The sequence below is a fragment of the Mercenaria mercenaria genome, unplaced genomic scaffold, assembly GCF_021730395.1.
Source record: "Mercenaria mercenaria strain notata unplaced genomic scaffold, MADL_Memer_1 contig_2955, whole genome shotgun sequence".
In the NCBI taxonomy this organism is placed as follows: domain Eukaryota; kingdom Metazoa; phylum Mollusca; class Bivalvia; order Venerida; family Veneridae; genus Mercenaria; species Mercenaria mercenaria.
In genome coordinates, this window is record NW_026461050.1 from 8,042 (window position 1) to 35,455 (window position 27,414).

Below are 27,414 nucleotides of genomic sequence, written 5' to 3' on the forward strand. Positions count from 1 at the left end.
CGCAGTCTGGTCAGGATCCATGCTGTTCGCTAACAGTTTCTCCAATTCCAATAGGCTTTAAAAGCGAACAGCATGGAGCCTGACCAGACTGCGCAGATGCGCAGGCTGGTCTGGATCCATGCTGGTCGCACACCCACTATGTTGGTTTTCCCATGGCACGGCTCATATGATAAACACAGTATAGATGTGTAGTACCACCGAAACATTGGCTGTTTTTAACAATCACCTGTAACTGCAGGACATTTAATTGTGAAAGTAGCTCCATATGCATCCTTAATTTATATATTTAGTAAAGTTAAATACATTCGATTAAAACTTCACGCATTTGAAGTAATTATCTAAATATAAAATATTTTAGTGGCCATTGGATATTTTTAACAATCATTTACAGCTTAAAATTAGATATCGAATCTAACAAGGTATTATTGCTTAGTTTCTTTGTATGTTTGTGATTTTTTCTTCAAAGCTGAGACTTGAGGCGGGCTGTGTTTGAGTTTATTTTCTCCGTATCATCATTCTGGATGCTTTCAAAGAATAGTTGCCTGCAAATCCAAAATGCTTAAACCCTGGCGTTTTATCACCGGTAGATTCATTCCACAGCGTCCCTGGGGTGAGGTAAGGGCCGTTCAAGTCTACTCCACCGCAGTAGTAGTCATACCACCAGCCGCTCTTTTCGTCGACAGGACAGCGTCTATAATAATCAGTGGGAAGGAAACCGCTCATTGCAGCAAAGACATTTCCATTGTTGCCAGCTAAGCCATTAGAAGCGTTCTGGAATTGCTCAATTCCTGTAATGTAAGCAATTACTGTTTCATTCCGCAAATATAAAACGTGAATTGCGGCTTTAGCTTTCAGGCTCTTAGGCAAACGTTATAACGCTATTTTAAATGTCTCTAGAGTTGGTAGCAGAACAGGTTTTTTTTCTAGATATTATGTAAGTTAAATTGTCAATTCTTTGTCAAAGAAGTTACTATATATTTGAGAAGCATTGTTTTATTCTACTGCAAAATCAGATGTGTTTTTCCTGTATTTTTCAGTGGCATACCCCGGTATTTGGAGAAAAATAACAACCGACTACATTCTATTAATTTGTAAACATTCTGTTAGAAAACATTGTAATGAATCCAATTATCATCCATTTGGAAATTTGCCAAATTGTACTGGTCATACAAGGCTTAAGTGAACTAGCCCTAAAACATTTTGGTGTCCAAAACGACGATATTTATAACGAAAAATATCTAATTATAAGCCTTTATTATATAAAAGAAATGTCAAAAGGAATTTAAAAAAATGTCATTCTAGTGTAACCCTGGGATACACAATGTTGAATAATCAAATGAGCCGTGCCATGAGAAAACTAACATAGTGGGTTTGCGACCAGCATGGATCCAGACCAGCCTGCGCATCCGCGCAGTCTGGTCAGGATCCATGCTGTTCGCTTTCAAAGCCTATTGCAATTAGAGAAACTGTTAGCGAACAGCATGGATCCTGACCAGACTGCGCGGATGCGCAGGCTGGTCTGGATCCATGCTGGTCGCAAACCCACTATGTTGGTTTTCCCATGGCACGGCTCAAATGAAAATAACTCAGGGAAAATCATCCGACCGGAACATCATCTCCTCCAGAGTGAAGCTTCCTATACAAACAATAACTGAATTAAGGGTTGCTGGGGAATTTTGCTGGCAAGAAATTGTACTGTAAAATACCACCCGGTATGTTAAATAATCAAATGACAATAACTCAGTGAAAGTCATATGTCCAGTACACGAAGAATATATGCGCACCTCCCCTTAATGATGCTTTTTATGAAGTTTCGCTAAATTCTAACAAGTGAGACAAGAATTACGGGATGGACGGACGGACGAACCGGCGAGTATATGCTTCCACGTCTGTATAAACGTCACACAAAATTTGTTTATGGTTCTTTAAATATAGTTGATCCTATTAAATCATTGTAATATTCCATTGTCTATATGTTTTAATATAAAGTCAGATGCTAGTATAAAAAATATGATATCTTATTATACCTCCGGAAAAGCTGCGTGACTCTTCCAGAATATGGAGAGTGTACTCGTTGTCTCCAGACAGACGAAAGTCTTGAAATGCCTCGTAACCGTGTCTGCCAAAACCATCAGAAAGGTCCAATCTTATCTCAGTTGCACCTTGAGCAGCAATTTCCTTGATGTACTTTAAGCCTAAAATAATATATACATTTAACTTATTTCGTAATAATAATTGAGCCGCGCAATGAGAAAACCAACATAGTGGCCTGCGACTAGTATGGATCCAGACCAGTCTGCGCATCCGCGCAGTCTGGTCAGGATCCATGCTGTTCGCTAACTGTTTCTTTAATTGCAACAGACTTTGAAAGTGAACAGCATGGATCCTGACCAGAACGAGTGCGCGGAAGCGCAGGCTGGTCTGGACCCATGTCGGTCGCAAAGCCACTATGTTGATTTTCCCATGGCGCGGCTCAATTATATATTTTTACATTTTTCTAATATAAGTTAAGAAAATATGAAAATGTTGGTAGGAACTTTCGAAGTTTTGATAGGATACATAATGTGTTTTAACGTTTTCCACAGCAATCCAATTTAATTGGAAACGAGTCAAGTAGTACTGTAGAAAAGACACGTCATAACAGTCAAGTAAAGATAAAATCAGGTTTCGGTGATTTGCGAATAATTCCATCCGAGAAATGTCCGTGAACTTTTTGACCAGCGAATATATAAACGTATACAGTATCTGTTCATTGGCAATGTATATTCACATTATACTATGGTGTATATTCACATTATACTATGGATGGCTTAGTGAAAGTGAGCTTTCTCAATTAACATTTCGCCACTTTAATTTAACATAGCGCATGAATGAATAGGCTAGGCTCTTTTTGTTTAATTTAAGACATTGTCTATGTTATTTTTATTTCATTTTATTGGGTTTAACGTCGCACTGACAAAATAATAGGCTTTAATGGCGGAGGAAGACCCCAAGTGCCCCTCCGTAAGCCAGCTGGATGGCTTCCTCACCACATGATCAGATGTTTTTACTCATTAATACAGTGCCGTGTTCTTACTTCGTATACTTCGGTCAAGGTCAAGGTCAGATTAGCGCATGGTCAAAGACAACATAGGAACTACAGCTCTTATTATACATTTTATGTAATTCTACTTCTTCTTTTAATTTGATTCTTATTAAATTTCAGCGTATTAAGCAAAAAAAAAAAAAATGAAAAAAAAAAAATGAAAATAAAATATGTTCACATGCCACGCCATACTGAAAACTTCTACTAGTAGGTACCTAGCCAAAATTCGCCATACAAATGTCCGAACGTATCTTGGTACTCCACGATATATCTATCAAAATCAACAGTACCATTGAACCTGTTCTGAAATACCTGCAAAAGGAAAAAAGTTTTTTTTATTAGTTAAAATGCACTAATAGGTCATACACAATAAAGTTTCTTATGGTTTAATGTTAGCTTAACCCGGAAAGGCAAAATAAATTATTACAACCAGAGAAATATTCATCATGGATAAAGTCTGGTCAGGATCCATGCTGTTCGCTAACAGTTTCTCTAATTACAGTAGACTTTAAAAGCGAACAGCATGGATCCTGACCAGACTGCGCGGATGCGCAGGCTGGTCTGGATCCATGCTGGTCGCAAACCCACTATGTTGGTTTTCTCATGGCACGGCTCAAATATCAATAGCCGATATGACACATAATGTTATAATATATAAAGACATATTTGCAAATACAATAGATAAAAGGCTAGGATAAATTACAAACCATCAAAGAAAGAAACGACAATATAGGAACAAAAATGAAAACGAAAAGAAAAAACCAAAAAAAGTCTGGAAACAAAATCCCCACGAGGATCCAAACTCAAAAAACTATTTGCTACCTGCATTTTACCCGACTGAGATATGTGGCAGTATACTAACTGTTTAGTTAAAATGAAACAAATACTTATATTTAGTTGTCAATTAAATGTGCAAGCATTATGAACTGTTATTTTATTGGTTATCATAAAATGGACTCGTCCTCGTATTTCGGCGGGAATCACGTTATCATTGGGGATTAGTACAACATACCGTCATAGGTACATATACCGTTGACAGACACGAAATTAAACGTTTTTTTTTTTATCCAAATATTTATCCCACCACAGGAACTCGAAATTCTATCGATAAACCAACACAAGCTTGTAAGAAAAAACCCCTTCCAACCCCGTCTATATAAAATCTTGTTTTTTAAACAGAGGGGTGTCTATTTTATATAAACTTGCGTTGACTTATTGATAGAATTTTAGGTTCCTGTGATCCCTTGTAAGTTCGATATACTGAGCAGACGATCGTATATCCGTATAGAAAATGAACTACAGAACAAACATCATATGAGCCGCGCCGTAAGAAAACCAACATAATACATTTGCAACCAGCATGGATCCAGACCAGCCTGCGCATCCGCGCAGTCTGGTCAGAATCCATGCTGTTTGCTTTCAAAGCCTATTGAAATTAGAGAAACTGTTAGCGAACAGCATGGATCCTGACCAGACTGCGCGGATGTACTATGTTGGCTTTCTATGTTTTAATCCTTTAGTTATCATCTTTAGGAATCATAATAAAATTTGTAAAAAGATCCTTTAGAAGCATAGAATGAAACCAAAATTAATAATAGCAGACTCGGTTTGATTGAGTCTGTTCATGAGAGGTAATGAAATATGCAACACCTCTCACGGCTTAAGTGAACTCTATTACACATATGTTGAATGGACTCCGTGATCCCAAAGGATCAGACAATATAACAACACTGAATAAATAAATAAATAAATAAAGCAAAGGTACTTACCGTCCAACCCCCGCCTGCCGTCTTCATATCACAGAAGACTTCCAGTCATCCCCAACTTTGAGCGTGAAATATACGAGAACCGCAACTCCTGTCGGTATTGATTTTTTGCCTTGTGCGCCGTTGTAGTTGTTTCCCTTTACACCAAATTATCGATAAACCTGCTGTTTGGCATATATAGGTAAACTCGGCTCTGAGCAACGCGTCTTGGTTAGATATGATAAGTATTGAAGTATGAAAATTAAAGCAGAATATAACACATCTTTAAGCTACTGTAATTAATTGTATTTCATGGACTTTGCTAGATACCGAAATTATTGTTCCATGAGTTATAAATAATTATATATCAAACAATAAGTAAAATGTATGATTTTACGGTAAAAATACTTGTTCATCATGCGTACGTAATGTGTATTTTGTGCCATGTATATGCTGGGTGAAGTTTTAAGTTTCGTTGAATGCATGGGCCGAAAATATAAAATAAAAAATGCCACTTTTTAGTGGTAAAGGTTAAAGCATCACACAAAACAATTCCTTTTCTTTCAGTTCCCTTTTGAAAGCTTTCCCCTTTTTGCTGTCAAGCGTAGTGTTGTAAAATTATGTTCTCGTGTTATTTTTTTTTTTTTTTCAAATTTATCGCCTTGAAAATTTCGATTTTGACAATTACTGCATATTGACTGTAAATGTTTTACGCGTGATGTTTTATGGACCTTTGCGAATACACCGGATGGAGACAAGCTAAACACCCCAGGCTACGTTAATTACCCCCAAAATATGTCTGTAATAAAAACCATCAACTGAGACATAAAGTAGAGATGTTTTGTCATATATATCTTCTTATAGCTTAAACGATAAAACAAGATATTTATTTATTAAATTATCTAACGGCAAATTGATCACAGATGTACATTTTTTACTTATTATACTTTTTTTGCATACAATTTTAGATGGATGTAGAAAATTATAAAAGAAATTTAGGTGACAGTTAAACAGTTTGTTTCAGAATAGTTTCGAACAGCTGGACAACACAACCTAAACTGAATTAAACGCACATATAAATTTTGGCAATTTCTAGTGTTATGTGTGTTTTTAAATGCCTAGATCCACTACTATATAAGTTCAACTTTTCATTTCAGTCATCTTTGTGCACATTTATATTATATATACATTTGTTAAAAACATTTTATAATTGTCGAAAACATATACTATCATACATTTTATAATTAACCTAAAATAACTATTTGCTATTAAAAATTATTGTATTACAATAAAACTTCACTGTTTCACAATATTCGCACTAAGACTATAAAACATTTGCGAAGAGGTGTCCGCCACGATAATCTAATCTAAAACCCCCGTCTTATCTGCTGCTTATCAGCGATTATGTAATAGCCGCTAATTGATGGGCAATTTTGCATAACAGGGGTCCCCATCGGACCATGAAGATTTGTGGAGTAGGAATTAATTTTCCTTTATGGAATGTAGAAAAATAATATAGTTATAAAAATGTCTTTGTTTTCATAAAAAATATCTGCCAATATCATGATAATGAAACAGGTCATATACCAGTGAAAGTTATTATTGTATTTGATAAATATATACTTGTTTTTCTTTTCAACTTGAATAATAAGTTTCGTAAAGTGCACCTTTTTTTCATCTTCTACTGAAATGCATGCACAGGTAAATAATTCAACTTATCACCACAGTTAACATGACCATCATTCTTTAATTTGTAATTTATACTTTTACGTTCACGCAGTGATCAGTGAATGTAAAGAAGCCATGGTTGTATGTAATATTTTAGGCACATATATATAAAAATTTTCGCGAAATGTTTCAATAATAGAACAGTTTATAGTAATATACCGGCACACAGTTTGTAAAGCAGTTACATAGAATTAATTCTAATTGCCTTTTTAAATTAATATAATGCGGAGTTTTTAAGAAAAAAATTCCAATTAAAGATATGACTTAAAGTTTGCCAATTCAAAAAATTTTACCTTTAATCATAATATACCAATTAACGTCATTTTATAATGTCATTTTATGCCAAATAAAGTACATGTTATTTATATATGTTATAATAAATAAATGAATAAATAAATAAATCGCTCAAACAGATATGCAACACATTGATAAGCATTGCCTTGTGTCGTCGTACCGTCAAGTAAATATTTGTGAAAAGCGTGCTCAAGATTGCGATTACTTCATTTTCAAATTAAAATGGAAGCAATTTGTCATTACTCAGTTCTAAAATAAAAAATACCCAGACAATGTTCAGACAATGGAGAATACTTCACGAGGTTATAAAATAATGTCATTTTGATAGAAAATGTTTTTATAGCCTTTTAAAACCCGACATAACCGATCTTTTCAAAAAATTTATATAGAAATACATAGAAACCATAGTCATCAACTTCAAACAAAAATGGAAGCAATAAGTTTTTGTATCACATCGATAAAAAATATATTGAAATAAAGGGCAACAAATGAAGATTACTTCACGAGGTTATAAAATTTTGTTAAATAACGATAAAAATACATTTTTAATGTTTGAAATATATTTTCCTATACAAACCTATAGTAAAACTGTTTATCGATAAACGTTATCGGGTCCGCGATCCGTGTATATTCAAGGGAGACTACTTTTGCCGAAACTACTGGCAATGTATTGGAATGTTGGCCATGGTTTCATTAGATTTCCATAGTTGAATTTCATGCACTCCAGTCTCAGCGTAAGGGTTGTTCCGAAGTAGATCCTTACAGTCAGAGGCTAAAAAATTACAGACATAGAAAGAAACTGAGCAAAATTTGATAACATCTGGCATTCTGAGCTTTAAGAGGGGTGTTAAGTAGATTTTGCCATTGGTCTTAGTATGTCTAATTTTCAGTCCGATCAAGACATTTTCTCAATTTTCACGTCATCCCTTCAAAGTACTCGCCCCCGCCCCCTCCCCCCTCCTCTGCACATAGTATTGCCATTCATGACCTTAATGCTGCAAAGCAGTCTCCCCTTGGTATACCGTGGAGACAAAAATGGCACTTTTTGTGGCATAGCACTTACCTGCGAGCATTTTCGTTGTAAAGAGAAATAGGAAAAAGTCACAGGGACTTTGGTCAGGAGAATAAGGTGAGTTCTCCACCTGAAGAACTTTTTCTTATTCTAAGAAAAGCTGTACAATTTGACTCTTGTGGGTGGATACATTGTCAAAATAAGTTGTATGCCTTTAAACCTGGCGTTTATTTTGACAGATTTTTTTGGAAGCTGTAAGTACTTTATTTTTATAGAACTTGCGTGCAATGATTTTTCCGTCCTTGCAAGGTATGTGTACAACTAGGCCATTATAATTGAAGAAACTGGCACATTAAACCTTCTTGATACTTTTTTGTCCTTTTGCAATGACCGACATCAGTCTAAATGTTTGGACTTTTGGTTTTGTGTCAACAAATGGGAGACCTATCTAGCACAAATCTTTTTTTTTTCAAAAACTCAGTGATGATATGGTAGACGGTCCCTTCAGAAATGCCTGTAGTGTAGCTTTTCGACCATTTTATTGTATCGTACCTCGTACAGCAGCAATCATTTTCTTTGTAGCTGCAACAATAGGCCTGTCTGGACGTTTACTGTCTTGAAGACTATTTTACGCCCCTGATTTTTTTAACGCAACGAAAAACTTGCATTTGTAAAGAAATAAAGATAAACAATTGCTGAAAACTGTGTTCCACCTTGTTATGCGAAATTTCACAACTCGCACGCTATTGCAAATGCATCAAAGCGAACATGTGTAACTGTTCTTTGAAAATGGTGAGTTTATAAAGGCGTTTAACTGTCCGGAAGTGGAGCCCCTTTAGGCAGTCCTTTTCCGGAATTCACTGTTTATATCAGTATACTGACACTTGTTTCGTAAAGTAATATACATGTTTAATATGCTGTTCAATTTTCATGTCAAACAACTCTTTCTTTCTATGATTTGGTGTTGTTTGATTTTTGTTTCTCAAGGCCTACTTCTTAACCTTAAAAAAATGAATAATTAGTGAAAACATTGATTGAGAAAAACTCTAGTTGAAGTCATATTTTGTTAATATGTGACCTTGTGAGAAACATCACTGACAATGTGAAAATACTTTTTGAGAACACCGAACTTGCTGATGTTACTCTTCCACTGGAGTACTAGATATAATTTTATTATTGAATTATATAAACTTGGCTTTTAATCATGTCATTCAATTAAAACATCATTTTTTTTTTCTGCTGTCCACACTGCCATGTTTATTTCTTAAATTATCAAAGCCCAGCATACAATGATGGTTTTATTAGATCTCGATACACATTTAATGAAAAAATGTAAACAAAATACCATACTGGACAGATGCTCCTCATCAAAAACCCTTTATCAGAGCATTTCACAGCACAACCATCCAAGAAAAATAGGATGAGTTCTAAACGCTACAAGATCTTGTAGCCGAACATTATCTGGAAGCTGCCACTCAAAAAGACACTAAGGGGGACACAATGTACTGTCTACACTATACAAGTTGCTGTGATTTATGTCTTGTGCATGTTTTATTGAATAATGTAGACGAGCCTTAAATTTAGGGTGACATATTTCTGCCAATCACATATCCACTTATTCATGTAGACAGTTTTCTCTAAAAATGTCAGTTATCTAGTCAAGTGGCAAAACTGCATGTTATCTAGATAAATATGTTAACAAGACGAAACTGCATATAAGGACCCACTATTTTCACTTACTCACGCAAAAGCTGTGAGTAAATCAATTATTCTCTAATTTCAAATTACCTTCAACAAGACAAAAAAAAAAAGAAACAATAAAAGTAGGAATAAGGTATATAATTGGCAGCATATAAGTGTACAATTGTTCGCGAAGTAAATTCATATTTCAACAATCGATTTAATGTTCTTCGTAGGTTCCAAGTGATCTAGCATCCGGGTAAATTTGAACTGAAACGAGACTAAAAGTAACTTTAATCATGTTGTTAAGATAAATGTTTCAAGTTTGCGTAAAACACAGGCGTGAATAATTAATAATCTATTATTTATCTGGTGTTTAAGATTTTATAAGAAAAGACATCACCAGAACCAAACAGATACAACCAAAATTGTAGCTTTACAACTAACAATCGGAGTGATTTACTTAGAAAATTTAAACAAACACACATTATAAATATTCAAAACTTAACATAACCTGCGTAGAATAGTAAACATAAACCAAAAACAACATTTATTTTATAATGAAATTAACTAATATTTTAGACAAGTGATTTTCATGACAGTTTGTTTCGTTGAAGCAAGCTATAACTAAAATACAAGCACAACATACATCATGGGAGGGAGGGCGGGTACAGACTGTTTGCTGCCAATCATAAACCTCGAGTGGTGAGAACAATATCAGTTCACACTTATATACGCCGAAATATTTCACGAAATTCACGTGACAAAGAGCGCCCAAATATACTAGCATAAACTTCAGACCAAACTAGTACTGGGATAAACTACCAAGAAAAGTAATTTCGAAACGCGAATAATTTTATTTACTCACGCAAAAGCTGTGAGTAAATCAATTATTCTCTAATCTCAATTACCTTCAACAAGACAAAAAAAGAAACAATAAAAGTAGGAATAAGGTATATAATTGGCAGCATATCGAGATAACAAAGAGAGAAAATGCTAACAGTCTTCTGTATCAAAATTATTGACGCAGTAAACCGAAAACAAAGAAATACTTACTAACGATACTTAATTACCGTGGTTACCTTGTACATTAATATCCCACTTCTATGAAGGACCATCAGATCACCAAAGCCCAATCGTCTCAAACCCATTTCAGCAGGAATACATTGCTTGCAGAAAACATCATGCAGCATTCCGCTGCTTGCAGAGCACATAACGCAGCATTCCGCTGCTTGCAGAGCACATAACGCAGCATTCCGCTGCTTGCAGATTACTTAATGCAGCATTCCGCTGCTTGCAGAGCACATAACGCAGCATTCCGCTGCTTGCAGATTACTTAATGCAGCATTCCGCTGCTTGCAGAGCACATAACGCAGCATTCCGCTGCTTGCAGAGCACATAACGCAGCATTCCGCTGCTTGCAGATTACTTAATGCAGCATTCCGCTGCTTGCAGAGCACATAAAGCAACATTACGCAGCATTCCGCTGCTTACAAAAAACATAACGCAGCATTCCACTGCTTGCAGATAACCTAACGCAGCCTTCCATTGCAAGAAAACATATAACGCAGCATTCTGCTGCATGCAAATAACCTAACGCAGCATTAATAACACATACCACAGCATTCCGCTGCTTGCAGATAACATAACGCAGCATTCCACTGCAGGAAGAGCACAAAAATCAGCATACCACTTCTTAAAATTCCACTACAAGAAGAGCACCTAACTCAGCATTCCGCTGCTTGCAAATAACCTAACGCAGCATTCAACTGCAGGAGAAGCACATAAAGCAGCATTCCACTGCTTGCAAAAAATCTAACGCAGCATTCCGCTGCAAGAAGAACACATTACGCAGCATTCCACTGCTTGAAAATAACATAACGCAGCATTCCACTGCTTGAAAATAACATAACGCAGCATTCCACTGCAAGAAGAACACATAACGCAGCATTCCACTGCTTAAAAATAACACAAAGCAGCATTCCGCTGCTTGAAAATAACATAACACAGCATTCCACTGCAAGAAGAACACCTAACGCAGCATTCCACTGCTTGAAAATAACATAAAGCAGCATTCCGCTGCTTGAAAATAACCTAACACAGCATTCCACTGCAAGAAGAACACATAGCGCAGCATTCCACTACTTGAAAATAACCTAACGCAGTATTCCACTGCAAAAAGAGCACATAAATCAGCATTCCACTTCTTAAAATAACCTAACGCAGCATTCCTGCAAGAAGAACACATAACGCAGCATTCCACTGCTTGGAAATAACCTAACAGAGTATTCCACTGCAAGAAGAACACATAACGCAGCATTCCACTGCTTGAAAATAACCTAACGCAGGATTCCACTGCTTGAAAATAACCTAACGCAGCATTCCACTGCAAGAAGAACACATAACGCAGCATTCCACTGCTTGAAAATAGCCTAACGGAGTATTCCAATGCAAGAAGAACACATAACACAGCATACCGTTGCTTGCAGATAAACAAACACAGCATTCCACTGCAAAAACAGCACATAACGCAGTAATCCGCTGCTTGCAGATAACATAACGCAGCATTCCACTGCAAGAACAGCACATAAAGCAGCATTCCACTGCAAGAAGAACACATAACGCAGCAATCCGCTGCCTGAAGATAACCTAACGCAGTATTCCACTGCAAGAAAAGCACAAAACGCAGCATTCTGCTGCTTGCACATAACCTAACGCGGCATTCCGCTGCAAACAGCATTCCGCATCTGAAAATAACCTTAGGCAGCATACCACTGTAAGAAGAGCACATAACGCAGCATTCCACTGTAAGAAGAGCACATAACACAGCCTTCCACGGCTTGCAGATAACCTAATGCAGCATTCCGCTTCTTGAAAATAACCTAACGTAGCATACCACTGTAAGAAGAGCACACAACACAGCATTCAGCTGTTTGTAATACATACAATGCAGCATTCCGCTACCAGCAACTGTAAGTTAAACAATATAGATAATTCTTTTACATGTAAAACACTAAGTACAGTATTCCGATGTAAATAAAACCCAGTGTGACATTACCATATTTATTTAACCTCAAGTTATTAGTCTCAAGCACCTTTTAAGAGTGTAACATATAGAAAAATAAAATGCACGCAATATATTCAACCTGGTACTAAGTATGTTTAAAAGTCTTAATTATGAGAAACAAAAAGACGATCTGTCTTTCACATAGCCATCTCTTGATGACACATTTCCACCTGCCATGCCTCTGCCACAACCTCTCACAATTACTTCTGTTAGCAACCATAGTAACAGCCCCCGACCGAAAAGAATGAAGTCCAAAACATCTAACTGAAGTTTTTGTTTTAAACCAAGATGAACAGAAGAATAAGAAAGCGGCTGTCTGAATCACTTCGCAAAACATACGTTTATTAAGCTTTTTCTTGAAAATGTCTGAACGTAAAATATATTCTGAAGACATGATATAAGTGGTTTTCGTGTATATTTTTCTAAGTTAGCGGCAAGGCAGGAGGAATGTCCGGTATACGTTTCCGTCCCTAAAACCAACAGTGTCTGACTTTCAATAACTATATCTAACGATGAAATTCTGAAATCTTGAAATCCTTAGTGATTAATTGATTCTTAAAATACGGGCAAATGAAAAAAAATATATATATATATAAATAAATAAACAACATAATCTTAAATCAGATAGGGAATGCTCTCAGAAGGGAAATGTTCAATAAACTGTGTCATAATATTAGAATTCTTTACCACCGGTCTGGCAGTTATTCTTTTACAGTCATATAAACAGTTTCAAACAATCATTGTTACAAGGATTTTGTACATTTGACAGAATGTATGATCAATTAATAGAGTAGAAAACCATGTTTAACTTTGACTTACTGCAACAGCTATCACTTATAGACACCAAGTGCAATGCCACAGTGAATGGCGAACCAGGTAACGTCACTTTCTCACACCAGTCACGGAACTTCTTAAATTCAAGAGATGTAAACGGTTCTTTGCCTCCAACAAACAAACAGTTACAGTGAAATCATATCTGCTCATCTTTTAACAGTTTCTCATCTTGTGTGTGTATTAAACAAATCTGCAAACAAATGTCAGTATTTCAGTTAGATATACACTGTCACAGACACAGACAAGTGAAACTAAATTGTCGGTAAAAAGCTATACATAGCTTATGTTAACTTGTTAAAATATCTCCGACAATAAATAAATTTTGATTTGATTTGATTTGGTTTGTCACTCTTTATAACGATGTTTATGTAATATAACTGTAAAAACTGCATACCATTAGTGGTACACCTGTACAAATGGATTAATCTATTATCAACAGCGGGTAAATATTGCATGTAATGTAAGAATCACACATAGATCTACTGTCTCTTTAAATCAAATTTATAATTTGTAACAGACCTTTATAACACGTTTAATATAAATGTTCAATAACGTCTCTATATACACACCAATAGTAGTTCAACCATTGTTTACACAAGGATGATACATAAATTTTAATTGGTATTACATCTGCTAAAATGAAATCATCTAAATTCCCACGGTACTTAACAAGGGGGAGATCTCAAACTAGACTTTAACTGTCAAACTGTCAAAAATCCTTGCCACAATGTTTTAAACTTTACTGTACCGAATATAGAATTCTTGTAATACCCATGTGTCTGAGGTTCTAAATCATGAATTGTGTAGAGGCAACTTTTTATTGTACTCACTAGTAAAACGGTCCATACAATTCACTAACATTATAAAAATAAACTACAAAATCTTTAACAGCAGAAAAATAAAATCACTAAATTTTCTAGATCAGACCTGTTATTCTTTAAAAACAAATGACGGCGGCTTTTTTGATAAAAAAAAAAAAAAAAAAAAAAAAAGTAACATATCCGTAGTAAATTACAGAAAGGATATCTGTATCGGCATTAATTCCAAAATGTGAAATACTATTTTCTATCTGCCTTCCACTGAGTTTTCTGCTACGGAAACACAAAGATTTGCAGAAATTCGCTTGGCATTTAACGTCTGCATAATATGAATAAAAGCAATACTTATCATCTTCTCAATGATGGTGACTTTCGTGAGTGGCTTTGCTACTGTGGATTCTAGCTTGTCGGGCGAATCGTCCCACGTTACCACACGTATAGCAGACGATATATCTAGTTCCGGTTTGTAATCCCGCCATTGGAGCTCTGACTGCACCTGTGCACCGAAAGCTTCGAAAAGACTAAGAGAACATTCCAGTTAGCATTTTAAACTTATATGAACACAACAAACCCTATATTAAAAGACTAAATACTTATTTTAGTCCAATATCAGGAGTATATGATAAATCCGCAGTAACATAGGCTTATTTGTTTACGATTAATAACAAAATGCTTGATCTCTGCTCTAAACTATAAATCTGTGTAATAAATGTTCTCATGAATTTAACGTGCAGATTAACGGACTTGTGTTTATATAACATCGATGGTAAAGCATACATTGTGGTAATCAGGGGCGATTTCAGCATTATGAAAATAAATTCAAAGGACTTACAGGAATGTCCACAGGTCCAAAACTACTGACAGACGACTCAGTCACGACTGTGTCTGATTCTTTCAAAACTTCTCGAGCCTACCCTAACTCTTTCTGCAGCTCTTTGGATCTTTCTGTCGTCATCTAAATCGCCAGCAACCTTCCTCTTTCCTGTCGTATACTGCAGCTCACTCTGTGAATCTTCTCTAAAATCCCACTTCTCATGTTTCTATTCATAGAATTATTCACCGAAGAAGTCATTCAGGTCCCATAACGAATCCTTGTTTGTATTTTCTGAATCGTTCATACTGAATTACAGACTGTTTGCTGCCAATCATAAACCTCGAGTGGTGAGAACAATATCAGTTCACACTTAAATACGCCGAAATATTTCACGAAATTCACGTGACAAAGAGCGCCCAAATATACTAGCATAAACTTCAGACCAAACTAGTACTGGGATAAACTACCAAGAAAAGTAATTTCGAAACGCGAATAATTTTATATACATAAGCGGATAATAAGCAATCATTTTTGTGAAAGTTTTCTTATACCCAGTTAATATTCGTACCTAAATTGCCGATTTCGTAACAACTGTTCTCAAAATGAAGAAAAGTGACATACCGATATTTAAATGTTTTGACAGTAATGTTAGATGTTGGATCTCTTTACATTTATGAACCTTTCATGTCACTGAAGTGCTTCTAATTTTTTTTTTTTTACAGTTTCTGAACTACTTTCTCATAATATGAAAACTTCATTTGTTTTTTTTTCAGTCTACATCTGAGGACTTAAAATTCCTACTACCATTTTTCTTTTTCTAGCAAGAGAAATATTTGAATAATTAAGAATAAATCAGTGTATATTTATAAACAATGACAGATAGCGAAAATGCATTCATTTTGAAAAGAATTTCAGAAGCTGAATGTTTTGCCAATAAGTATCTGTTATTCTTATATATAATACGAATTCTTTATATATGAGCCGTGCCATGAGAAAACCAACATAGTGGGTGTGCGACCAGCATGGATCCAGACCAGCCTGCGCATCCGCGCAGTCTGGTCAGGCTCCATGCTGTTCGCTTTTAAAGCCTATTGCAATTGGAGAAACTGTTAGCGAACAGCATGGATCCTGACCAGACTGCGCGGATGCGCAGGCTGGTCTGGATCTATGCTGGTCGCAAACCCACTATGTTGGTTTTCTCATGGCACGGCTCATATCACGTTTTCCTCAGTAATTTACAAAATAATTAGCAGCAGTGGCAGCTATCGTCATTGCTTTGAACGCTTTCGTTTAAAGGCGGACCGAACAGTGTTTATTTTATTTTAAATATCGTAATGATAACTGACTAAATGACAAATCAAGATACCTATTAAAAATAATAATAGCAACATCTTTATTCATAGATGGTAGCACATGAAGATATAGATCAGTATAAAGTACAAATGATACATTTTAAATACCCCTAAAACAGATATTGCCTTTAGTTATCCATTTATACAATTTTCATTTAGGCAATCAATTATTTATAATTATCAATTATATTATAATGTCATAGTAATAATTCAGCTGATATAAACAAAGAGATTCTTTAGGCTGTCAAACGCATGTGAATATGCGGATGGCAGTGAAAGATGTAAGCACATGTAAGCACCTGAAAAAGATACTTCGTTTTTCGAAAATATATACGGCAAAAAAACTTACGGAGGTTTTCAACTTGCGAAAAATACATCGAACCAATCCGCGTTTCATTATCTTTGAGTGGTGGCCCATCGTAGCGTTTGTAGCGGCATCCGATGCAACGGTGAATGTCTGGTTGGTAGTGAAAGCTTTCACAATCGCTGTTAAGGTGACACATTTTGCCACATGCAATAGGGTCCTTTGCTTCAGCTTCAAAAGCGGTCGCGTTTGGTATGCATTTTCCATTGTTATTGTAATTGTATGAATACTTCTTGAAACTAACACCAGCGCAAAAAACGGGAAGTATTTTTACAACTAAAATCAGAAGCAACAAAGTAAGTCCTTTCTTAAATATGTAATCCATGACTTTTTTTTCTCTTTCACTTGTAGTGCTTAAGTACAATTTTATAGATAGGCTGCCTGAAATTAGATAGACAGTCTGAATTGAGTTCCCGTAAATTTAGAACTTTCTTCTTCCTAGCATACCTGCTAAAAGAAAACGATCTGCGATGTTATGTTGCAGCACGCAGTCATGTGACTTAAGCCCCGTCTACATACTCCAAGACAATCTTGTAGGACCCATAAATCACTAAATAATTTATTTATTTATTGTACAAGCCATTATTGTGCTGCAATATTTCTTGAACTTGGAACACATTAATTTTAAATGGAGGGAAGTCATGACAGGTAAATAAAAAAAGACAGCCGAAATGATACAAAGTGTTTATAAAGATCAAATATTTTAGACATTCAAAAAATGAATCATCAGTGAAAACATTGATTGAGAAAAACTCTAGTTAAAGTGATACATATCCAGTTGAAGAACAAAGCTATTTAAAAGATATTATTTCAGGAAATATGATAAAACAGTCGTATTTTGTTAATATGTGACCTTGTGAGAAACATCATTGATAATGTGAAAATACTTTTTGAGAACACCGAAACTGTTTTGTCTGTATACTTTTGTCGGTCTTCTTTTATCTGTATTACATAGAAAAAAAGGATACAGTAGTTGTTTGTTTATTTCACCGAATGCAATGATGCAAAACACGTAAGCCACCATAAAATGTAAGACCTACCGTAAATCGGTATATGAAAAAACACCCATGTACTATCCTCTATATTTTAATTCATTTAGAAATATACTGAGTGTTGCATTAAATTAATTAGAATATATAGTACAATATCCCTCCAAGTCGGACAATATTGCCACGACTTTAACTTTTTTTGTGTGTGTACAAACAAAGGACAACTAATCCTGATTTCAAGAGTTTCTGGTTCTCCTTAAAAGTTTTAAAAACTACAATAGGAACCATCAAGAAGACCATCGTGCCATCATATTTAAATATTTCAGTATGTTGTTTGGTTGTTCTGTTGATCCAGCTTCTATGGTTATCGATTAATATTTTAGATGTGCTTTGAAACTCAAGTTTTTACAGACATTGTCTGAATTATTTACTAACACAGACCTTTGAAGTCTATAAAGTCTATAATTTATTGCTAACAGTCTTGAACATTATACCTGTTAGTTCCGTCACATAGTTTTACAATCCTTTGAGACAACAGTTATTGGTTTTCTTTAATAACAAACTTGATGGGTGATGTTTGATGTTTTACTGACTATTAACAATTTTGCGATATCCTAAATCCATTTTGTGATATCGCTATTTCATTTATGGATATCACAAATGTATTTGTTTGACATTATGAAGTATTTTGGATGTCATTAAATGCATTTAAAGATATCATAAGATACTTAAGAGATATCTATAATTCGGTTATTTGAATCTTAATGTTATGATATCCTTAGTCTAAAATTATATTTTATGACAGGCATAAATGAATTTTGATATCACAAAATGAACTTAAAATGTCATTAAACAGAATTAAGGATATTATCAAATACATGAAGATAGTTTTTTTTTGATATTGCTAAATCTATTTTAAGAATTCATTATGTCTGTGCCGTTTTATTATTAATTCATTTTTTGTGAGATCTTATTTTTTTATGGATTCATGGGCATCAAACTACATTTTTAACAGCATTGATTAATTAATCCATATTACAATTTATTTCTGATATTGATTGACTGAATATCATGTTAAAAAATTTAGATTTGACAAAAGCCTGGCCAACAGAGCTATATTATAATAGAAAATTAGAGCTAACGACAGAAGATTATTTAAATAAACGCCATACGATTTTATAATGTTCACACGGAATGTTTCTTGTGTGACCATCCACAAAATTGTATCATGCCATTTTCAATTGTAAAAATACGGATGGAGGGAAATTGAGTCAGCTTTCATTTCTGTACAAAACTAATGGGGACAGTTACCAGGTAACTGCATATAATTGTTTCTTTGCTGATCATATACTGAGTGTTTTATGGCCATCGTGGCCTTCTTGTTTAACGGTAAGAAGCGGCGAGGATGTCAAACAAAACGCGTGACTATATAAATATTATTAGGGCACCGTTTATATTAATGATTGAACAACCAGACAAATAATGCCTTAATTAATTGACTTCTGATATCAAATCTCTGAACTAACTTATCTATCAAGTAATGATTTAGTAACACAATAAATTCATAACACAAGTAATAATATAGTGTTGTTAGAGTGGTGGCGTAAAATCAATACAAACACATTCCATTTGAAAATTTCGCTATATTATGTCATGCTCTTTTGACAAAATGCTGTGCGCTCGAAAAAAAATGTCAAGTACGCTCGAGATAAAATGCCTTACGCTCGAGATAAAATGTCGTGCACTCGAGATAAGATGTCGTGCACTCAAGATAAGATGTCGTGCACTCAAGATCAGATGCCAGATGGCCTTACAATAATGCTTCGGACCAAGTTTAGTGAATATTCAGTAGTCCGTGCATGAGGAGAAGTCGTTCAAAGGTATTTCTATTTATATCTCAAACAACCCCTATAAGAGACCGGGTTCCTCATTTGAACAAATTTGTTAGCGGACCTTACAATGTTGCAATGAAGCTACAGACCAAGTTTAATGGCGATCCATCAAGCAGTTCAGAAGAAGCGAAGAAGTTGTTAAAAAGTATCACTACTAGTGGCACCTATAAGTGCCCATCAGTCCCATTTTAATAAAATGGGAGAGAACTACAGACCAAGTTTATTTGTTTAAAGTTTTTTTTCCATTTTAGCTTTAGCGGCCCCTAAAAGGGAGTTAGCATCACCACTTATTCAAAGAGTAAACCTTATTAGCTCACCTGAGCCAAAGGCTTATGGTGAGCTTTTGTGACTGCTTGCTGTCCCTCGTCCGTCCGTCAATAATTTCTAAAATATCTTCTTCTTGAAAACTACTGGACAGATTTAACTTCACAGGAATGATTCTTAGGTGGCCCTCTTTCAGAATTGTTCAAAGAATTTAATTCCACACAGAACTACGAAAGGAATAACTTAAAAATCATCTTGTCCAAAACCGCAAAGCGTAGAGCCTCAGTATTTGGCATGTGGCATCATCTAATGGTCCTCTATGAAGATTGTTCAAATTATGCCACTAGGAGTGAAAAGAGGCCTAGCCCCGGGTCCCAAGTTTTATATACACTTATATAGGTAAAAACGTTAAAAATCTTCTTGTCTTAAACCACAAGACCTAGGCCTTTGATATTTGGTATGTAGCATGGTCCTCTTCCAAAATTGTTCAAATTTTGCTATGGGGTGAAAATAGGCCCTGCCCTGGGTCCCAAGTTTTACATAGACTTTTATAGGCAAAAACTTCTTGTCTGAATGTTCTAGGCGTAGGCCATTGATATTTGGTATGTAGCATTGCTAGTGATTCGCTAACAAGATGGTTCAAATTATGCTCCTGGGATGAAAAGATGTCCTACGCTGGGGGTCACTTGTTATACGAGTTATATAGGAAAATACTTAAATACTAAATTATCAGATCATATTTCCTCAGCTGTTTAAATATACATCGGACTTACCTGATAGTCCCAAGTAATTAAGGGTCACTTGACTGTGACCTTGGCCTACTGACCTACTGACCTACTTTCTTGTTTTTAAGATACAGCCTTGAAATTCGGATGACATACAGAGTTTTGCTTGCACACTGACCTAAAACTTGACTTTTAGTGACAATGAATTCGTCCTACTGACCTACTTTCTTAATACTTTAGCATCAATTTGACATTTGAATTAGTTCACACAACTGGGAAAATATTTCAATGCTTACTAATATTTGGCTATTTTTATCTGATCTCTTACACTTGCCTATGTAGCTCATATTACTCAGGTGAGCAATCCAGGGTCATCATTACCCTCTTGTAAATTTAATTATAAACAATTACTTCAAAAACAATTGCAAATGATAAACCAAGAAGAAATTAATTTGAAATTAGGCAAAGCATAAAACGAAACTATTCACTACTCTAAATACGAAGATAGTGGGGCTGATTCGCCTATGTTACTAACTCCAATATAATCCGACAATTTCCCGACTTATTAAAGGCACTGACCTCCAGATTTTAGCTTTTTCGTGCCAGATATCAATTCTTCAATGATGCTTTATTATATACTAAAAAGAATGTTTCTAAAGAATTTTAAGCTTCGTCTATTTGTTTCTTTATACAACATCTCTTTTTCCTACACTTATTTTCCATGAAAGTTCTATAATAAATTAACGAAAAAATGAAAAGAAAATAGGAGGTTCATATACGCTCATATAAACACAATCACATGTATGTTGCTTTTCTGTTATGTACTGTATTTATGTTTTATAGGTTAGAAAGTATTGTCTTAAGGAAATTAATAAATAACAACATGTATTGTGTGCTGGCCATAATGCTGTGAAACCATGGTCACGTACGTGATCAATTTTATCATAAAACACTATACTGTTGCTTAGGTAGACATAAGAAGAGCAGCATCGACACAATTCGACATAACTTTAGAAACATAAAGACCACCTGAAGTTGTCGTTTTTATATGAATCAAAGAAGGATTTGAATTACTGACCTTCAACCATAATACACACCGATTTGTGTAATGGGGATAACAGAACCGAACAGAATAGAACAAATAGAATCGAACATAGGAACCACAGAACACATTACAGTTTTGATAACTTTATTAAGAAAGTGTTAAAACTCATACCTTCATGATAAAATGCATGTATAAAAGTTCAGCTTTTTTTAAGTCAACTAAATCAATATAATCTATGTAAAATATAAATGTTAGTATTTTGTTGCTCTTGAATTTCCCCGATCCGGGCAAAATATATAGTATAGACCTAGTATAGGTGATATACCCTGATCAGGCGCGCCAGGACGACACAACGATATGTTCTTAAAAAACTGCGCGCACACCATCGAGGAGATATGAAAAACCTTCTGTCTTCTTGACAATGAAAGCAACGAGTATTACTAATCCAGAGGCCTTTGTTCTCTGTGACATGTCAACGATCTGAATAAACAGTATTTCTTTTAAAGTCGCTCTCGCCCTCCTTATAATATTCAGATGAAGATCAACACAAGTATAGAATCTAGGAAACTGACTGTTTTACATAAATGAAAGACTGTCAAGTAAATGACATAAGACCGACTAAATTTTCTGCAGTGCAAACTATGTAATAATACTTAAAGAAATGAAAATGTCAACCGTTAATTTGATACGGATTAACAATATTCAGCAAAATCAGAACGTTTTTCAGAAAACGAGAACTGTGTTTTGACCAGTTTCCCACCCATTACCACTACTTAAAAACTGCCTTTAAAATGAAATATGTTTAAACTGTTAATCTTATTTCAGGCACGTCTACATACGTTATCAAATATATCACGAACATTTTACTGGGATATTTTTTAAAATAAAACTTAGTCATTTATGTTCCATGTTAATTGTACGGAAGAAAAATAGTCACTATTTTTTTTGCTATATAAAATGTCCCGTTTCATGAAAGCAGTCTCCACTCAGAAATCTATGCCCGTTTCAATTTTCAGACAAATCTCAAGACCTGTGAAAAATTGAATGTTAAAATTTTACAGCAAAGTCATGTTTCTATCAATTTGAAGATGTGTAAACCTGGTAAAAGCGCACTTTGTTTTTAAATAAGTGATAAAATAAGTGATAAAATTATTTACGTAGTCTATCTCGCGGGCACCATTAATGACATGCACTGACTTCTCATGCATCTGTTGCATTGATACGGTCGCTTACATACAGCCTATAAGTTAAAATTCAATCTCTGATTATTGCGGATGTGTGTCGGCTCTATAGCTCAGTGATTAGAACATTGGACTAGCACCCGAGCGAATCCCACAACATGCACATGGGATTTTTCGTTGTAAAACTTTTCGTGTGAACAGTAGAAGAATGTAATTGTTATAGACCTCTTAAGTGGTCCAGAAGGTGTTTATAGACCTTATCGAAACAAAGAAGCCGATAGGTATGGATGGATAAATACATGTATTAATCAACTTGTGACGTTGACATTTATAAGTATTTAATAAAAATGGCGCACTTTATAAGAATTAATAAACACAGACAAATGCTATTTAACGATATTTTTATTTTACTGGTGTCTTGAGCAGTGGCAAATATTGTCTACACAATGCCAATAGAGATTAAGATTCTTGCATCGGGGTCCATGTACAGTCTCACATGTAGCTACGTCGCCGCCAGTGCAAGGTTTCCCTATAGAAAAGAACACATTTAGATTTTCTGATGCTTGACATAGCTTTGTTTAAAAGTGACGTGGTAAAGATCGAAACTCTTTAATAACGCTGAGTATGATGTTCTACCGTATAATGTATCGGACATGAGGAAATTATGATAAATGAAAAAACACTCACTATTCCTAAAAATCCTTAGCAGAATTCCTAATTTGCTTAGTTTAAAGCATAATTTAATATCATACTTAGATACCTTACACACCTAGATACACTAGAAAAAGTTCAGAACAGACTAGTTAACAAAAAGATAACTTTCACAAAATGCAATTCTTATGATATTTTATAGGATTTTATGAATTGTTCCTCGAAAAAGTGCTAACAAATCGATTTTATAGTTGTAACGTATTGCTGCACAAATCAATATTCAACCGTGCTTAAACTGGCGTTTCGAGTAAACACTATTTTTGAAAAACTGAAATGAGCTTATTTTATTTGTTCCACTACATACGAAACAGTTCATTTCGTGAATTTTGGCTTTATTTTGCAATATAAGCCAGCTTTAATCAAGGCTATATACACATTTTTAGCTCCACTATATGAAGTGTGGAGAGCTGTTCTACTCGATCGGATGCCAGCGCAGGCGTCCCTCCGCGACCACATCTTGGTTAAAGTTTTGATGCACTTTGTCTTTATCTTTGACGAATTTGTTTCAAATTTAGAATATATACTCCTCATGAACATCTACATCTTATGGCACAAGGTCGATAACTCTCGCATCAATATATTATTAATTATCTCCCCTTTTTACTTAAAATTTTAGGTTAAAGTTTTGTGCACTTTCACTCTGTCTCAGTTATTACTTAATTGATTTGATTCATACTTAACATAGTTGTTCTACATCATCATCCACATTATGACACAAGATCCATAACTCTGGTTCCAATATTTCATGAATTATACCCCCAATTTACTTAGAATTTTATGTTGATTTTGATGCATTTTCACTATATATCTATTATTACAGAAAGGATATGATTCAAACTTTAAATAATTGTTTCTCATCATCACACACATCATATGATACAAGATCCATAAGTTTTGCACCAATACTTTATGAATCATCCCCCTTTTAATTGGAATTTTCATGTTAACATTTAGGTGCACTTTCACTCTTTCTTATTTATTACAAAATGGATTTAATTCAAACTTAAAATTAATTCAAACTTAAAATAATTGTTCCACATCATCACCCAAGGATCATAACTCTAGCACAAATATTTTATGAATTATGTCCATATTTACAAAAAAATCCAGGAAGAAATGATGTACTTTCACTCTATTATTACCAAACGAATTTGATTCAAACTTAAAATTATTATTCCATATCATGCACACCAAATAACCCTTGCACCAATATCTCATGAATTATGCCCCCCTTTTTTACTTGCATTTTCAGTTTAATCTTGATGTATTTTCGCCATATCTCTGTGATTACTAAATGGATTCCGTCATTAAACACTCGAGTGGCAGCTCTTGAAAAGCTTCCTCGTATGTGCCCAATTTCACTATCCAGCATCTAAATAGTCGAGCGCGCTGTCTGCTGTGACAGCTCTTGTTCCCTACCGTCGCACTGAGCCACATAATAAGATTCAGATATGTTTAGATGAGCCCCTTGAAATATATATCGTTCTAGCAGTTTTTATACTCAGCTGCGTCTAAATTTGCAAATGTTTTTTATCGTTAAGTTAACATGGAGATTTGAATCAAAACTGTTGTATTGTCCAATACGGGATATAATGTATCCAATGGACGGTGACGGGATAGTTGATTGGAAGAGAAAAATAGTTTAAGAGTAAAAAATGTTCTGCAAGTGTCTGCTGTCTATGCACGAAATTCCAAGGCCTGCTTCTGGTTTTTGTAATTTTTATTTCTTAAGTTGTTAATATAGCCAGTACATAAATACTGGATCCAATGTCATATATTTTAAGATCAGTTACTAGTATCTGAGAAAATCTGTAAAACAGACTGCCATTTTGTCACTATTACAATTGAGCTGTGCCATGAGAAAACCAACATAATGGCTTTGCGACCAGCATGGATCCAGACCAGCCTGCGCATCCGCGCAGTCTGGTCAGGATCCATGTTGTTCGCTTTCAGAGCCTATTGAAATTAAAGAAACTGTTAGCAAACAGCATGGATCCTGACCAGACTGCGCGGATGTGCAGGCTGGTCTGGATCCATGCTGGTCGCAAAGCCACTATGTTGGTTTTCTCATGGCACGGCTCACATTAAGTCAAAGAAATCTCACAACAATATGAAATTGTGTAACATATGTTTTTATTAGTCTAGTAGCTAGTCTACGAAGTTCCGTACGTTTGGGCACACTGTTATCTTGTTTAAACAAGTTTGGAAATAGAAATACGGACTTACGGATCGTGTGTTCTGGTGCGAATTGTAAGATCTAACGTAAGCATACTGAACTTATTCAAACTATCGGCTGAGTTTCGGGCGAAACCTTAGATTTCATTTGATTGTGCGTGTCTTATGATATTAATGTGGAAATAGTTGTTTTTGGTTGGTCTAGAATGTAAAGAAACATGTGTATGATTGATGCGTACCTGTATATGTGTCATGGCTGCAAAGGCAAAAGCCCTTTGTGCAGTGAAGCCACCATCCATGGTCCGTGCCACACTTGGTCTCCTGGCAGTCAGTAACACGTGTACAGTTCTCACTGTAAACACACACTGAAATTGCGATTAAAAAGTTTGTGCGACAGTACGGACTAAGTCGATTTTTCAGAAGCGACAATTTGTGCGACGGTATGGTGAAGGCATTAATTGTCCCACATTGAACGCATTGAATGTTCACTATAAACACACCTTTAACCTGTTTTTTTTTTGTGTTGTTTTTTTTTTCACATAAAGATCAATGCAAGTTGATTTATTTCATAGATCAGCTTTCATCAAACATTTGTACTATTAGAATGAAAATAGTTGATCATACAAAACACTGACCTGCAAATGCAACTATACAAAGAGTAACAGAAATCTTCATTGTAAGGCCGCCACGTAAACAAAGCTACCAAACAGTTAACTGTTTAAATGTGTTGTGGCCACTTAGCCGTTTATTGAACCTTAAATTCCAATTTAAGAAAGTTGATCGTCATCAGAAATGATAACGCATTCACACCAGACTATAATTATGGTATTATGTAAACACTGGATAACCATTTGAAATTAATATACATATATTGTTAACTTAAGTCAATTCTTAATATTAAATGATAAAAACTTATAACAATAAATATTTAAAGAAAAAATGAACACAAAATGCGGACACTGCATTCAAAAAGCAATAGACAGGGCGGAGAACAGTATAGCCCATATTGAAATGTCTTTGTTGTATACGCTTCTATAATAAATGGTCGTTTTGTTGGAAATAAAAATTGCCAAAATATCTCAACTTTCCACTAAACTGACGCTTGAACAAAGAGACTCACAGAAAGGTCCGCATTAAACTATGTTTTAAGAGTTACAAGTTCATTTTATCCTCTGGCGTCCTTAGTTTTTTTTTTTTATCAAAACTAAAAATGAATTCTTGCTGTAGGTCTGCTATTTATATACTAGTAGCCGTACATGCGATAGGAAGCATGGGATTTTGTTTAAAAAGGCAGTACGTATTGCATTGCCGACGGATTTTCAATATGCCGGCGGCATCTATCTAAAGAAAACCTATTTACGAAATGTAAATTCATTGTTATGAGCAGTTACTGCTGTATTCAGCAACGAAACTGTTGATTAAGCCGCAGACGTCACCGTCGGGGGCAGCAATTAACGCACTGAGTGCGGAAGAAAAATGATACATTTATTTGAGCCGTGCCATGAGAAAACCAACATAGTGGGTTTGCGACCAGCAAGGATCCAGACCAGCCTGCGCATCCGCGCAGTCTGGTCAGGATCCATGCTGTTCGCTAACAGTTTCTCCAATTCCAGTAGGCTTTAAAAGCGAACAGCATGGA

At 35.1% G+C, this 27,414-nt stretch overlaps 1 protein-coding gene across 1 annotated transcript; it reads right to left on the bottom strand.

Annotated features, from left to right (window-relative positions):
* Window positions 1–438: 438 nt before the first annotated feature.
* On the bottom strand, window positions 439–12,252 carry LOC128552612 (ficolin-1-like). The gene is made up of 4 exons (XM_053533656.1): window positions 12,022–12,252; window positions 3,301–3,397; window positions 2,028–2,195; window positions 439–788 (listed from the first exon to the last, which is right to left on the bottom strand). Exons 1-4 carry the CDS (start codon window positions 12,250–12,252, stop codon window positions 496–498), a joined length of 789 nt encoding a protein of 262 aa, XP_053389631.1. The 3' UTR covers window positions 439–495.
* Window positions 12,253–27,414: the final 15,162 nt, after the last annotated feature.

Bases quoted from the DNA above. Each gene is read 5' to 3' on its own strand.
- LOC128552612 (XM_053533656.1), bottom strand. From the start codon at position 12,252: ATGTGCAAGCAGCAGAATGCTGCGTTTTGTGCTTTTCTTGCAGTGGAA. The intron at 3,398-12,021 runs GTATGCTGTGTT...TTCCTTTTGCAG, and splicing joins TTGTTTATCTGCAAGCAACG to GTATTTCAGAACAGGTTCAA. The intron at 2,196-3,300 runs GTACCTACTAGT...ATATTATTTTAG, and splicing joins GTATGGCGAATTTTGGCTAG to GCTTAAAGTACATCAAGGAA.